At 37.7% G+C, this 14,772-nt stretch overlaps 1 protein-coding gene across 3 annotated transcripts in view; it reads right to left on the bottom strand.

Moving 5' to 3' along the window:
- slu7 (SLU7 homolog, splicing factor) overlaps positions 1–13,017 on the bottom strand; it is a 53,492-nt gene extending 40,475 nt beyond the window's left edge. Inside the window, exons 1-3 of one of the 3 annotated variants that reach the window (XM_069898865.1) lie at positions 12,872–13,017; positions 3,417–3,629; positions 1,443–1,596 (exon numbers count right to left, since the gene is read on the bottom strand). In XM_069898865.1, coding sequence (XP_069754966.1) covers positions 1,443–1,596; positions 3,417–3,589 — 327 coding nt within the window. In that variant the 5' untranslated portion in view covers positions 3,590–3,629; positions 12,872–13,017. Of the gene's footprint in view, positions 1–1,442; positions 1,597–3,416; positions 3,630–4,918; positions 5,012–12,028; positions 12,802–12,871 lie in introns of those variants that run through there. The other 2 variants (XM_069898864.1, XM_069898866.1) reach the window with 2 other exon arrangements.
- Between the last annotated feature and the right edge of the window lie 1,755 nt (positions 13,018–14,772).

The following is a 14,772-nucleotide window of genomic DNA, read 5'->3' as shown; positions in this document are numbered from 1 at the left end:
AGGAATACAGAAGAGCAGAAAGATTTAGGAGTGACGGTACATCGTTCCCTGAAGGTAGAAACTCACGTGAATAGGGTGGTGAAGAAGGCTTTTAGTATGCTGGCCTTTATCAATCATTGCATGGAATATAGGAGTTGGGAGGTGATGTTGAGATTGTATAAGACGTTGGTGCGGCCTAATTTGGAGTTCTGTGTGCAGTTCTGGTCGCCTAATTACAGGAAGGATATAAACAGAGTGGAGAGAGTGCAGAGAAGGTTTACCAGAATGTTACCTGGGTTTAAGCATCTAGAGTATAGGGAGAGATTGGACAGATTAGGTCTTTATTCTTTGGAGCGTAGAAGGTTGAGAGGGGATTTGATAGAAGTATTTAAGATTATGAAAGGGATAGACAGAGTGGATGTGGATAGACTATTTCCGTTAAGAGGAGGAAAGATTAAAACAAGAGGACATGAGTTAAGAATTAAGGGGCAGAGGTTTAGAGGTAACATGAGGGGGAACTTCTTAACTCAGAGAGTGGTAGCCGTGTGGAATGATCTTCCGGGAGAAATAGTGGCGGCAGAGTCAATTGTATTATTTAAGAAAAGGTTGGACAGGTATATGGATGAGAAGAAGATGGAGGGTTATGGGCATTGTGCAGGGAGGTGGGACTAGAAAGGGGTGTTTGGTTCGGTGCGGACTAGAAGGGCCTAATGGCCTGTTTCCATGCTGTAATTGTTATGTTATGTTTATGTAATTCAATAAACAGCATTTGTATTGCTTTTTGAACACAACAGCTAAATCCGCACCTCATCCAGAGGTCTGGGCATACTAAGAAAGTCAAAGTTTTGCAGGTAAAGCTTATGCAATGGAGCAATCTTGCCAATGTTTAACCAAGTTTCTGTCGAGAGTAGGAAGTCCAAATCTTGAGTGATTAAAGGAAACACAAAATTATTTACTCTTATCTCTGCAGGGTAAATCTACATTAATTTTTTAAAAATCCAAATTTTTATGGCTTCACAAGTTACTAATATCCAAACGGTAATAATGTTTTTTTGGTGTGAGATGTTAATTTCTTGGACCATTAATCCTGAATTAGTTGAAGCAATTTGCAGATATGAAACTTTAAATATATTGTACCGTCGCAATTTAATCACACTGACACAACGTGGAACAAAATTTAATCTACTTGAATCGATCTTGAATGGATTTTGGGTCATATTTAATTACCAGTACTTGTAGTAAGAGATCAATCTTCCCTAGGTTTTTAAAAAGTTGAAATATTTTAAATGGCGCTAAGCAAGCAATTTGTGCTTTCAAGATTCAATGACTTTATCTACTTTAGTAGCTGCCAGCCACTCAAAGTTCTTCTCTTTCATGACAAATGTGCCCCATTAAAAAGACTAAATTCTTATTTATTTTAAAAAGTCTCATTATGGAAACAAGTGTAGATACACCTCACATACCTCTTGTACACCTTTCTTGTACCACTCTCCAATCAAACTGTATTGCTTTTCTTTCTCATGCTGTGGTCTTTGGTGTTTGAGAGTAGGCCTTTTAGAAGGATCAATGTACCACGGAACTGATGATATGTACTGAGGAATGTGTGGATTGATATCTCTGTGGAGAACAATTGAAGACAAAAAAAGTTAGTTTAAAATTTGAATGGTCTATATTTTGTTTTAGATACACAGATAAAGACTTCTCTTTGCAAGTCATGTCCAAAATATCCCCAAAACTGAAAATCAAAATTATACTACAATGGAAACTTAGAGGAAGTCGGGTGATCTAACAAAGAAATGAATGATTACAAGTCATCCAAGAGCACTTACTGGACTATAATTAATAGATTAGCCAATGCAATGACATTGTGTGACAATTTCCATGTCTGGCACAGATTAGAGAGACAGTTGGTGAAACTTACAAATTGCTATTTATAATAAATAAACTTTTAAATCATTGAATAAATTGTTCAAAATTTATTGCTCAGCAATTTATAATTTTTTTCCTCACATTAATTGAAAATAGATATTTTAAAATTAAGGTAGCAAGAAGAAGATAATTTAAAGTTAGCTTTAGCTATCAGAGTTCCTTCAAAGCAACTGATTTTGCTTGCATTTTTAGCTCAAACTAATTAGCAGGCTCCTTCATGGAATTAACTGCATTCTCCAGAGTGCATAATTTTATTTTACTTAAAACAAATGGTGACTGCCATCATTCGATGTATCAGCTCTATTAAACTAGTCAGTGTGTTTTGATCAGGCTATAACATCATGGCTCAGGAATACTCACTGAGAAAATGCTCATTCTAACTAATAAGTGGACAAAACTAATGAGGTAAAAATGTGAACAATATCAGATGTTTTGAGGGATTTCCATTGATGCCTCTGGTTAACCTTTAATTATCTACTTTTGGTTCCATATGTTCAATTAAAAATCTCAAACTACTTTAAATTCATTTTTTTAAAATTGTACATTGATAAACTTTGAACAATTTATTCGATAGTTTTTCATTTTATTTAAAAAATATGTTGGCATTTTCACCAATTTTGTCTCCCTGACATATACAAGATCTGGACATTGTTCAAAGCTTTTAACCAATTAAATTATTAGAAAAATTACACACAAATCATTTCAGCAAGATGACAAAAATAGACACTGAAGACGTACATAACCATGGTAGCTGCTATGCTGGAAGATCTAGATGGCTTGACAAAGCTGTTAAACCTAAATACCTTAATATTACCAACAATCCCAATAAGATCCTGATAATTTCAATGCTCAGATATTCTCTTACAAATCCTCTATCAGATCAAAACCTCCCTCAATTCTCATGAAGGCATAGTATATATTACAGTACTAACCCAGGCAGTTTACAGTAATGTCAGACTTTGAGGAATGGCAGACAACAGGATTGTTCAACTCTCCCTAGATCCTTTAATCCTATGATCTCTCTCTAAACTTTTTGACTCTATCACTCCATATCTCAAGAACAACTCCCCAGATTTGACGAGACTCAAAATTATTTTTACAAATAGGTAAGTATGCAAGGAACACCACTGAAGACATCCTAGTGGCAATAAAGAAGCACAACAGATCCAAGTCCAGTTTTTTTTAAAATGAATGTGAAGAAACTTTAATAATTTGTTACTCAAGTACTCCAAGGCCCCAGATTATCCTAAATATTAACTTGCGTGTAGGCAACAATTGAAGTAATGAGAAAATTGAAAAATAAGAATGCAGAGAATGAATGTGTTCCCTGTTTCTAGTTAAACTCGGCAAACTACAAAAACATAGTTTTGTTCTTTCAGAGCAAAACAGTGAAGCACATATTGACCTTCATTTTCTGCCCTACTTTGCCACTCAGATCATTCAGTAGGATTCTCCCTCAAGCAGCAAATCTGCTGACTAAAAGTAAATGCTTTAGGTGAATGACTTACTTTCCTTCTTCATCAACTTCTGCTGGAGCATTACCAAGCTTTCTTTGCTCTTCTAATTCTTTCTTTTTTCTCCAGTCCTCTCGAGTCATCTTTTTTGGTTCATCTCGGCCCAACACACCAGCTGATTTCTCAGAAGCAGGTGGATTTGCTATTTGCACAGTTCCAGATTCCATAGTGACTTGATTTTGGGAGTTCCTTACCTTAATCAGTGAACTGAAAAGGAACATCATATTTGTCATTGGAATGGTAACTGATGAGGTTTCAAAATTCAACTTTCAGCAAAAATAATCACTGCAGCTTGTTGATTCTTCTTCTGTAGATCTCTTTAAAAAACCACCGAAAGTTTACTTGCACACTACACCAGTGTAAATGGAAAAAAAAGCACAATCTAGATCTAAATTTACAGATTCGTACAGTACAGAAAAATGCCCTTTGATCATACTGACCAAGATGTATATTGACATTTAAAGCAAAGATTTGCTGGAGGAACTCGGCAGGTCAGACTGTATCCATGCATAGAAATGGTCAGTCAATGCACTGGATCTACACTCTTTACCAAGGCTAACACTCCTTTTACACTGAAAAGCCGCATTATTGTCTCTGGAATGATCCACCTCTGGAAGCCAGCTTGCTTGTTCACAGAACTGAAAAAAAAAACAGGCTCCATGAGTCCAATATGCTCCACCGCTGAGACCACCTACCTTGGTGGATCAAAGCCAGGTAAGTCTAGAACCCCACCCCCCCCACCAATGCTTTCACACAGCGCTCGAAAGGCAGATAAAACCCAGCTTTCAAGAGCTGTGTAAAAGGGGCTCAAGATAAAAAGAGTGCCATATATAAAGGGGAAAAGAAAATAAAGGAGGGGCCCAGAGATGATAGGGTACAGGACAGAGGTGTGAGAATGGGAGAAACAAGTTGAGGGACAAACCACATGGGGGCGGGGAGAGGAGGAAGGTTAGAGAAGAAGAAAAAATAAGTACAGGAGCAGCTAAAGAGATGGAACAGTGGCACCAAATTGTATAAACTCACAAAGGTGCATCAGTGCTTGGCTAAGCAACCATTAATTCCAGACTATGAGACTACTCAAAATGAGCTACTCCGCTGCTCTTTGTCAAGAGCAGTAAAAATTATTACTGCATCATGAGCAATGAAAATATTAAAGAAATAAACTCTAAGATTAAGTACTTGTTAAAGCGTAGATATTGAACACATTTTTATAATCATCTCCTGACCTTGAGTGACAGCCAGAAATAAATACATTTTACTAGTGAAATATAGAAAATCTTAAAAATAGTCAAACAGGTTTTATTGATGAAAATATAAAAAACTTGCAAGATGTAATTTATAATAATGTTCAATCACTAAAATTCCCTTATTCTAGTGACTATTCAGAAATTGCAATGGTTTAGCATTTGGCTCACTCATTGGTATGGAATGTGAGCTAGGGTCTAGTTTGTCGGCTACAGGTCCAATGTGGATTATGTTACAGAGTGACAGTTTACCTTTAAGAGCCAAAGTGAAGGTGGACTTCTGAGAGAGGGGGAGACTGACTGAGGATGTGCAGAAAATAATCTAAAAATTTCTGGACTTGGATGATAAACCACCACTGGGTGGTGCTGTGGAGTGGAAGGAGGCCCAGAGCATGAGTCATGGTCTAGAGGACAGTTTAGAATGTTGGGATTTCAAAAAGGATGAACATTCTGAAGGCACCGGAAGGATCCGGACCAAGCCATTGTTCCTCTCTCTGCAAGCAACACAAGTCAACTTCTCTCTCTCTCTCTCTCTCTCTCTCTCTCTCTCTCGTGTGTTTGTGTCTTAAGTTTTTCTGTGGGCTGGTTGGAAGTGTAGCTTAGACTTTGATTACACATGTTATATTTAGGCTGGGTAATTTATTAGTTTTACACTGTTATAGAAATTTGCATAGTAACCAGTGGGCATTGTTATAAAAGGGGGGGGGGGGATTTTGAATTAAAGTTTGAAGGTGAATTTTTTGTTCATAAAGTAATTTTTCATCTTTACCTCTGTGTGATATGCCTTCTTTGTGGTTGCTGGTTTGATCTTGTAACAATTAGGTATAAATTGAGCCGGGGTTGGGCTTAGAAACACCAGCAACCAGGAACTTGGGTAGATTCACAGCAAAAGCTTGACTTCAGTGTGCTTATGTATTTAAGCTTGTTTTGAAACAAGCGGAAAATCAATAGGTTGTATTTGTTGATCCCTTTGCACTCAGTGGATTCAATTCAACTTTTGTTATACTTTACAATTTTTATACTGCATGTGTAAACTGCAAAAAAAGGTTTTAGGACAAAAACGAACATCCAAAAACCTACAAAATGTGCCAGTCTAGCATTAAAGTTCCAGGATGTTGGATTTAGAGTTTTACTCTACTTCACTAACCCGTTACTTTGATAAGAAGGGGGTTTCTCTATTCACAAATTAACTGCACCAGCAACTTTTGATCCCAGTATCAGATGCTCTCATCTGCTTTCCACAACCCAACAGAATAAATTCTGCACTATGTCTGAATAATATAGTTTTTCCACACTTTCCCTTGGATCTTTTGTCTATTGCCTTGTGTGTTCTCAGTCCTTGAACAATTACAAACAGGACCAGCTTCCTCTGCCGAGCCCATTCAAATCTCTCACAATCTTGTACATCTCTATCAAATCTTCTCACACACTGCTTGGTCCAAGGGGAACTACCTCTGACTGATCTTGCAGCTGAAATGCATCGTTCCAGAAACTATTATTCTAGTACATTCTAATCCCAATAATATCAGCAGTTTCCCATCAACATCCTAAACAGGGATAAAGATCACAAATTAGTCTTGGTTAACCTTGGAAAGATATTAATTAAAAGATAAAACATATTGACAAGAAAGTTCATTCAATTCTGGGAATTGCAACTAACCATGTAAACATTAATCTGACATATTGTTGGGGCATGAATTATTTTATTCACCTTGTAGCATGTAGTATTTTCACCAATATATCACAAGTGTATTTTTTGGTTCACTTTCACAAAGGAAACTTGACATGCATGAACCCCACTCACTTAGCTGATAATTAATATTAACCATCAGATGCCATTTGACCCTGAGCCTTTTATCCATTTAATATTGTGGCTGACCTGATCGCTACATTAATTCTGAATTCCACCTCCCCACAATAAATTTGCCATCTTCTTACTTATGAAGAATTTATCTACTTCTGCCCTAAAATTTAAGGATTTTACTTGCAACCCTCAAAAATAGTTACCTCAACTTAAGGTTAAATGGACAACTTGTTATTTTTAAACTAGTGACCCTCATTCTAGATTTGCACATCCATCTTGCCGAGCCAGTGCAGGATCTCATATTTGAATTGAGCTCCCCCTCACTCTTCAGAATTCCAATAACTAAAAATGAGACTAACCAACTTTTTCACATATTTTATTAAGTGGTTCTTTATCTGGACAATAAAGCATCTCCTAACTGCTTCTATTAAATGAATAGCTATCCTTAAATAAGTAGACTACTAGAAAATGGTACTCCAGATGTGGTCTCAATGAGCCCAATATCACTAGAGCACAATCCCCTCTTCAATTCCTCTATCAAAAGAGCACAATCTCCTCTCCAGTTCCTCTATCAAGAGAGCACAATCTCCTCTCTAGTTCCTCTATCACAAGAGCACAACCTCCTCCCTACATCTAGTTTGCATCTCCAAAATGACCTTTTGAGAGTCAAGTGATGGAACACACAGATCTTTCCTTGTCTCAGAACTATATAGTCTCTCAACTTCCAAGTACTGCAATATATTTTATTTCCAATGAGTTTCACACTTTTTCCAGAGTATATTCTACCAACCAGATCTTTGCTCATTCACTTAATTAGGCAATCTTTTTCTCTCTTATTTTCCAAACTTTCTTTTGTCAATTTTCAAAAATCTTCTTCCAAGTCATAAATAAAGTTATTTTTCAATATTTTAATTAACATTGAAATTTCATATCCAAAAATAGGTTAAAGGTCAAGAAGATACATTACACTTAAATCATATCATCCAAGGTACCCCACATTTTAACCAAACAGATATAATTGCATTGATATAAACCCATTACCAAGAAAGAAGCTGTTTGACCAAAAAAAAGACCCAAAATACCCCATTAGTCAATAGTTCTACCTTCACAACAAATCAAAGATTAAAAAGTTTTAGCATGGCAATTGAAGACAGAGCAAGTATCAAGAACAATATTAGCTATAAAAGAAGAATTGGGTCTTCTTATGCATAAAACACAGGAAATTAATGATGATTTTTAGGAACTTTTATAAGAAATTATATCAATCAGAATCTTTAAAAGATTAAAAGTTATTGATCCTCTTATTTATGATTGTTAGAAAGATTCCTGTGATTTATCGGAGTTATTTAAAACAGCATTAATAATGGTTATTCCCCCAAAAAAGGGAAGGATCCTTTGCTTCCATCTTCATATAGACCAATATCATTATTGAATACAGATTATAAAATTTTGTCTAAATTACTAGGTTAATTGAATGTTTACCTTAATTGATAAATTTGGACCAAACAGGTTTCATCAAGAATAGAAGATCAGCAGATAATATTGTCAAGTTTTTAAGCTTATTAAATGTAGCTCAAAAAAGAAAAATACTATCAGTAGCCTAGGCTTGAGATGCAGAAAAAGCATTTGATATATTAGAATGGGACTATTCATTTAAAGTTTTGAAGGTATTTGGAATAACTACAAATAGACAAATATCAAAACCTTTGTCATTAGAAAGATCATCTAGGCAAGGTTGTTCATTATTAACTTTTTTATTTGCATTGGCTATAGAACCTTTAGCAGAGGTGATAAGAAGAAATAATGAGATTAAGGGCTTCATGGTAAAAGACAATGTTATATTACATCTTACAAATCCCGAAATTTCATTAAAAAAATGTACAATTGGCGAGTATGGGTTAATATCAGGTTACAAAGTAAATATTGACAAAAGTGAAATGATGCCAGTGATTGAGAATGATTATACCCAAATTAAGTGACAAAATTAAGGCAGTTAGATATCTAGGAATTAATATTGATAAGAATTTGAATAATTTATTTAAATTGAATTGTACACCTTTATTGAAGAAAATGAAAGAAGATTTAATAAGATAGAAAGATTGACCAATTTATTTAATAGGGAGGATAAATTATGTGAAGATGATTATTTTTCCTAGACTGTAATACCTATTTCAATCATTACCAATTTCTGTACCAACAGCATTTTTTCAAGACCTTAATAAAAATGTAAGAAAATTTATTGGAAAAATTATCATGGAAATATTATCAGGGGATTACAGATGCCCAATTAAAAAAAATTATTACAAAGCAGCTCAACTTAGATTTTTGTCCTTCTGTTACCAGATTGGTGAAGACAGCATGGGTACAAATTGAAATGAGTAAAATAGGAGAAAATAATTCCCAACATATTTTATATAAATGACATTAACAACTGTTGAAAGGGAGATTAGATACACCAATTTTGAAACATAGTAAAAGTATGAAATGGAATCCATGTAAAAAGAGGAGGAAGAATGATCAAAAAAGATGTTACTAAACCAAAACCCTCATTCTTTTTACAGTTAATTCATTTTTTGACATTTGGTATAATTGTGGAATAAAAAGGGTAAAGGACTGTTTTTTGGGGTTCTGTTTTTTTTTTGTCTTTTAACCAATTGAAAGATAAGTAAAATATACCAAATAATATTAATATTTTTATTATCAACTTAAAGCATACTTCAAAAGAAAGTTAGGATTGAATTTTAGATTACCTGAACAAAGTCAATTTGAATATTTAATAAATGACTCATTTATTAAAAGATTTATTACTAATATGTATATAAAAATTTCAAGAGACTATACAAAACAAAGATTTATTTAAATTTAAATTAAGGTGGGAAAGGGATCTGAATATATAAATTCAAGAATTATGGTCAAAATTATGGATTGAGAGAGTTACTAATACAAATAATGTCAGATATCAAATGGTATCATTTTTTACATCAATTATATTATACTTCACATAAATTACATGGACTTAATTCCAATTCCTCTGATCAATGTTTTCGATGTAATAAAGAGGTAGGAATCTTTTTACATACAGAATGGAAATGTGAAAAAGTAGAAAAATTCTGGTATATGAGTACTTTATTTGGACAAATTATGAGGAAACAAGTTCTGAAATATCCGAGAATATTTTTGCTAGGCGATGTTCATAATAGGAAGTTAGATATTTGTCAGAAGTTTTTAAATGTAGCAATAGCAGTAGCGAATGGCTGTAATGTGGAAATTAGACAATGATGTGGAGTTGAATAATTGGAAAATGGAATTACAAAATTGTATACCGTTAGAGAAAATAATGTATAATTTAAGAATCAACCAGAATTTAAAAATTTTTTTTTTTTTTACAAGATCTGGAAACCATATATGGATTTCATTGGCAAAAGTTCATCTAGAGCATCCACCTCTCCTGCTCCAACTCGCCCTGGTTAACTTAAGGGGTTATGATTATATTTGTAAATTTGAAATTTAATTAATTATTGAATGAAGTATGACAAATTCAGGTAGCCTTTTTTTCCCCTACTTTTCTGGGTAGGGATCCTTTTTGCATCATTTATTATTGTGTATGATTATGGAGAAACATATTTTTTATGGATGCAAATGAAAAATAAATTAAAAAAAAATTATAAAAGTAATCCAAAAAGGGTCCCCACAGTGTTTGAAAATTTGAATTCAAATCGGCAATTGACTATCTAATCTCTAAATTTCAACATGACATGACATAGCCATTGATCATGATTAGGTGGGATAACATCCCTCCATCTGAGCAACACTGCCCACCTAGCTATAAGAGAAATAAAAGCTAATAGATGCAGCTCAGATGCTGTTAGTTATGTCACTCTCTCCAACAATGCCAAATAGAGCAGTTAAGGGATTAGGTTTAAAATTAACTTTAAAAAGTGCAAAGAAAGTTTGAAATACTTCATACCAATATTTCTTAAGACTCTGACATGTCCAGAGCATATGAATTAATGAAGCATCTCCATTGTTGCATTTATCACAATGAGGAGATGCATCCGCTTACAAACGAGGTAGTTTGATTTTGAACATGATCCCATGGACTACTTTAAATTGTAGGAAAGAGTGGCGCATAAAGAAGAGGTATTAATCAATTTGAAAATTATATTCCAAGTTTCTTCAGAAATGAAAAGCTGTAGGTCCTATTCCCAGGCTTTAATTTTATCCAAGGGAGCCTAACATATCATGTTAGATATCATGTTAGATATTGAGCCATTATAGAAGGATTTTAAATTAAAAGTTTTATCAATCAGTCCACTTAGGAAATGTATGTAATTGAGATGGTAAAAATTAATCAGTCCACTTAGGAAATGTATGTAATTGAGATGGTAAAAATTAATCTGCAGATAATGAAAAAAATGAGTATTTGGTAGACTGTATTTAACCAAAAGTTGTTCAAAGGAAGTGAGACTCCTCTCAAAAAATCTTTAAAATATTTAATGCTCAAGCTATACGATTCTTTAAAAGTTCATAATCAATCATAGGTTTAAAGGAATAATTAGAAAAAAATAGGAGAGAGAAAATCTCATTAAACCAAAATGTTTTCTAAATCATATCCATATCCTCAAAGTATGTTTAACCACTGGATTATTAGTTAATTTATTTAGGAAGTGAGGATCCAAGGTGAGAGAACTTTTTGTAACAAAATTAGCTTCCAAATTGGACCATCTTCACAGTTAATACAGTATAACCTCTACCACCATCAATTCGACACTCACCCGCATATCCTTCATTACCCTCACTGGACCCCACGCGCAACAAGGATAGGATTCCTTGTCCTCACCTATCACCCCACCAGCCTCTGCATGCAACATATCCTCCTCCGCCATTTCTGCATGCAACATATCCTCCTCCACCATTTCTGCTACCTACCACGTGATCCCACCACGAGACTCCGCTTTCTGTAGGGGCCGCTTCCTCTATGACTCCCTTGTCCACCGTTCCCACCCCACCAATCGTCCCATTGGGACCAACACTTGCACCCATACCCCCTCCCTCAGCCAGTGGGGCCCCGAACAGTCATTGCAAGTGAAGCAACATTTCACTTGTGAATCTGCAGGAGTCGACTACTGCATCCAGTGCTCCTGCTGTGGTCTCCACTACATCAGAGGGACTGGACGCAAACTGGGAGATTGCTTTGTTGAGCACCTCGGCTCTGTCCATCGCAATAGCGTGGATCTCTCAGTTGTCACCCATTTCAATTCTCCATCCCATTCCCTTGCCAGCAAGTCTATGGTCTCACGTACAGCCAGACTGAGACCACCCATAAATTGGGTGGCCCCCCTCCAACCAGATGGCATTAATATCAACTTCTCTGGCTTTTATTAAATCTCCCCCCCACCTCCCTGCTTCCTTGACTTCTGAGACTTTCTGAATCATCCTTCTCCTGCCTTTTCTGAATTTTCCTTGAAGAGCTCAGACTTGAAGCATCAGCAATACTCTATACCTTTGTCTCCTATAGATGCCAAAACTAGAAAAATGGCAGCGTTGCCGGAGCCAACCTGTGGGAAGCGAGCATTGGTGATGCAGCCCTCCTGCGGGGTCCAACCGCCCAATGAACTGCCGTCAGCTCCACACATTTGGACAGCCCGTTTAAGGAGCCAACGGTAGTTTTGTTTAAAATCCTGCGACAAATTGGCGGCACCTCTGATCAGCAATTGAGGGGTTGCAGATTCCAGGGGAGCGGAGCAGAGCACCAGAAAATGAGGAGGCCATTCCCCTTCTGGGAAGGAGAAGCAGAGAGATGACCCACAGGGACGGTGACCACGACAGCGGGCTCTGCAGCTGAAAGGCCAATGCCTGCAGCGGACAGCTCGAGGCGAGGACGCTGTGGACTGCTGGAGGCTGGCTCAACTCTGGCTGAAGGGGTACCAGGGATCTGAACCGAGGAGGTGCCAAAGGCACTGACCATGTCAGAGGTTCAGATCTAGAGCTCTTCTTGCCAAGGGGTTGGACTGGAGTCTATGTAGCTGCAGGAGTGCTGGAGGCGAATCCTAGACACTCATTGACTCGGAGGGGACTCTCTTTTGCTTTTCTTTCTCTGTAAGAGGAGCTTCAGGCAATTTCTACCAATGGCGAATCTCACAGCAAGTTCATGTCACAGGACACTGTTTTATTCCAATCCTGATCCTCCAGTGTCGGTGTTTTTAGTACAATCACAGCGTCTGCAGCCCCCGGCCCTTCCCTCCTCCTGGAGGTCGGCTCCAATACAACCTCAGCAGGGCCCCCAACGCCCCGTTGGGAGTGAAAGGCCGCCAACGTTTGGGGCCTGGGCCCTCGGTCGGGTCGCCGCCACCCAGCGTCCGCCCGCAACTCCCCGTTGATCTTTCGCGAACTGTACTCACATCTCCGCCTTTGCGCTCCCGGTGCCCGAAAAATCACCCGAGCCTCGGCGACCAGGCAGCCATCAACAAATCCCTCTTCCGTCGCTGGGATGGCGTCATCGCATCGCTAGACTGTGCCCACGCACGCCATCTTGCATTCACAACGAGGCTGCTGGGCAACCGCTTGGGAACGCTAGGCCCTATGATTGACGCATCCTTGGAGTTGAAAGCAGTCCCCTGCAATTTGTAAATTATTCATAGACGTGCGAGTTTTGTGCTGGTGATTATGCAACGACTCATCTTTGATGGTTGGGAATTTTCAAGGCACTCAATAGACTTAACCTTTCTGAATAGCCAGAGGCTTCCCCAGTTCCAACCCATCATCATCTCTCCCAACTACTTGGGCAATCCCCATACTTCTCCCTCATTATCTGCTCGATTTCTCATTCCCTCACTCCTCTGTATGCTCCTTTATGATTATTTTCTCCCTGTCTTTACCTTTTTTTCTTCTTCAGGGTTTACAGCTTCATGGATAGATAGACCACATTTCTTTATTTATATATCACCTCATTTAATTAAATCTCCACAAAGAAATCAAACTTGAAAACAGTCCTCATGGTGTCTGAATTCCCTCTACTTGCTGGACCTGGTTAAACAATAAAGTAGTCGATTACCAAACAGGAGACGCCAGATGCTGGGATCTGAAGCCAGAGATAATCTGGAGGAACAAAAGAATGTGATTGGATAGTACCAAACATAAATTGTTCTTGAATGCTGAACTCTAAGAGCTCAAATCTGATTTTTCAAACTTTTTTTTCTGTTTAGAAAGGCCCTCGAGAGGCTAATTTTAAAAATTTTTCAGAAAAAAATAACTATCAGTTTAGAAATGGCATATAAATAACCTGGGTTGGAAAGCAGTTGGATTATGAAAGTCAAAAGAAAGTAACAAGAAATCCTACTTTATTTCCCTTTCAAGATTTATTTTCCAAAAATATAATATCCATTTTATATTTCCTATCAATGTAAATCAACACTCAACATCCATTGGAGCGCTTTCATCCCTAGCGTCGAGGTGCTCGAGATGGCAGAGGTCGACAGCATCGCGTCCACGCTGCTGAAGATCCAGCTGCGCTGGATGGGTCACGTCTCCAGAATGGAGGACCATCGCCTTCCCAAGATCGTGTTATATGGCGAGCTCTCCACTGGCCACCGTGACAGAGGTGCACCAAAGAAAAGGTACAAGGACTGCCTAAAGAAATCTCTTGGTGCCTGCCACATTGACCACCGCCAGTGGGCTGATAACGCCTCAAACCGTGCATCTTGGCGCCTCCCAGTTTGGCGGGCAGCAACCTCCTTTGAAGAAGACCGCAGAGCCCACCTCACTGACAAAAGGCAAAGGAGGAAAAACCCAACACCCAACCCCAACCAACCAATTTTCTCCTGCAACCGCTGCAACCGTGTCTGCCTGTCCCGCATCGGACTTGTCAGCCACAAACGAGCCTGCAGCTGACGTGGAATTTTTACCCCCTCCATAAATCTTCGTCCGCGAAGCCAAGCCAAAGAAAGAAGAAATCAACACTCCTGGGTTTGTATAATGGATCCCTGCTCCAGGTAAACATTGCCAATAGAACCAGAGTTTCCTGGGGTTCAACTCAGCCAGAGTCCTCCTGCCAGTTATTGGACAAAGGTGCATCATATAATTTCATCAGCACTTGGATAACAGGTCACCATTTTACACACCAGTCAGGAAATTGCATCTCTGAGTGGCACAGAAAACTCTTGTTTTGGTGGAGATCTGACAATTCCAGAGATCAGACGGTGATTCCAACAGGAAAATGAAACAAAATCCCTGTAATTAGTGCAGGTGGTTGTAGACCAATAGCATCCATCTATTTTCAATGGCCTCACCGACCCTGTTGACT

Source organism: Narcine bancroftii, chromosome 9 (assembly GCF_036971445.1).
Source record: "Narcine bancroftii isolate sNarBan1 chromosome 9, sNarBan1.hap1, whole genome shotgun sequence".
NCBI lineage: Eukaryota > Metazoa > Chordata > Chondrichthyes > Torpediniformes > Narcinidae > Narcine > Narcine bancroftii.
The sequence above is the reverse complement of the archived record's forward strand: the minus strand, read 5'-3'. Positions and strand labels throughout refer to the sequence as shown.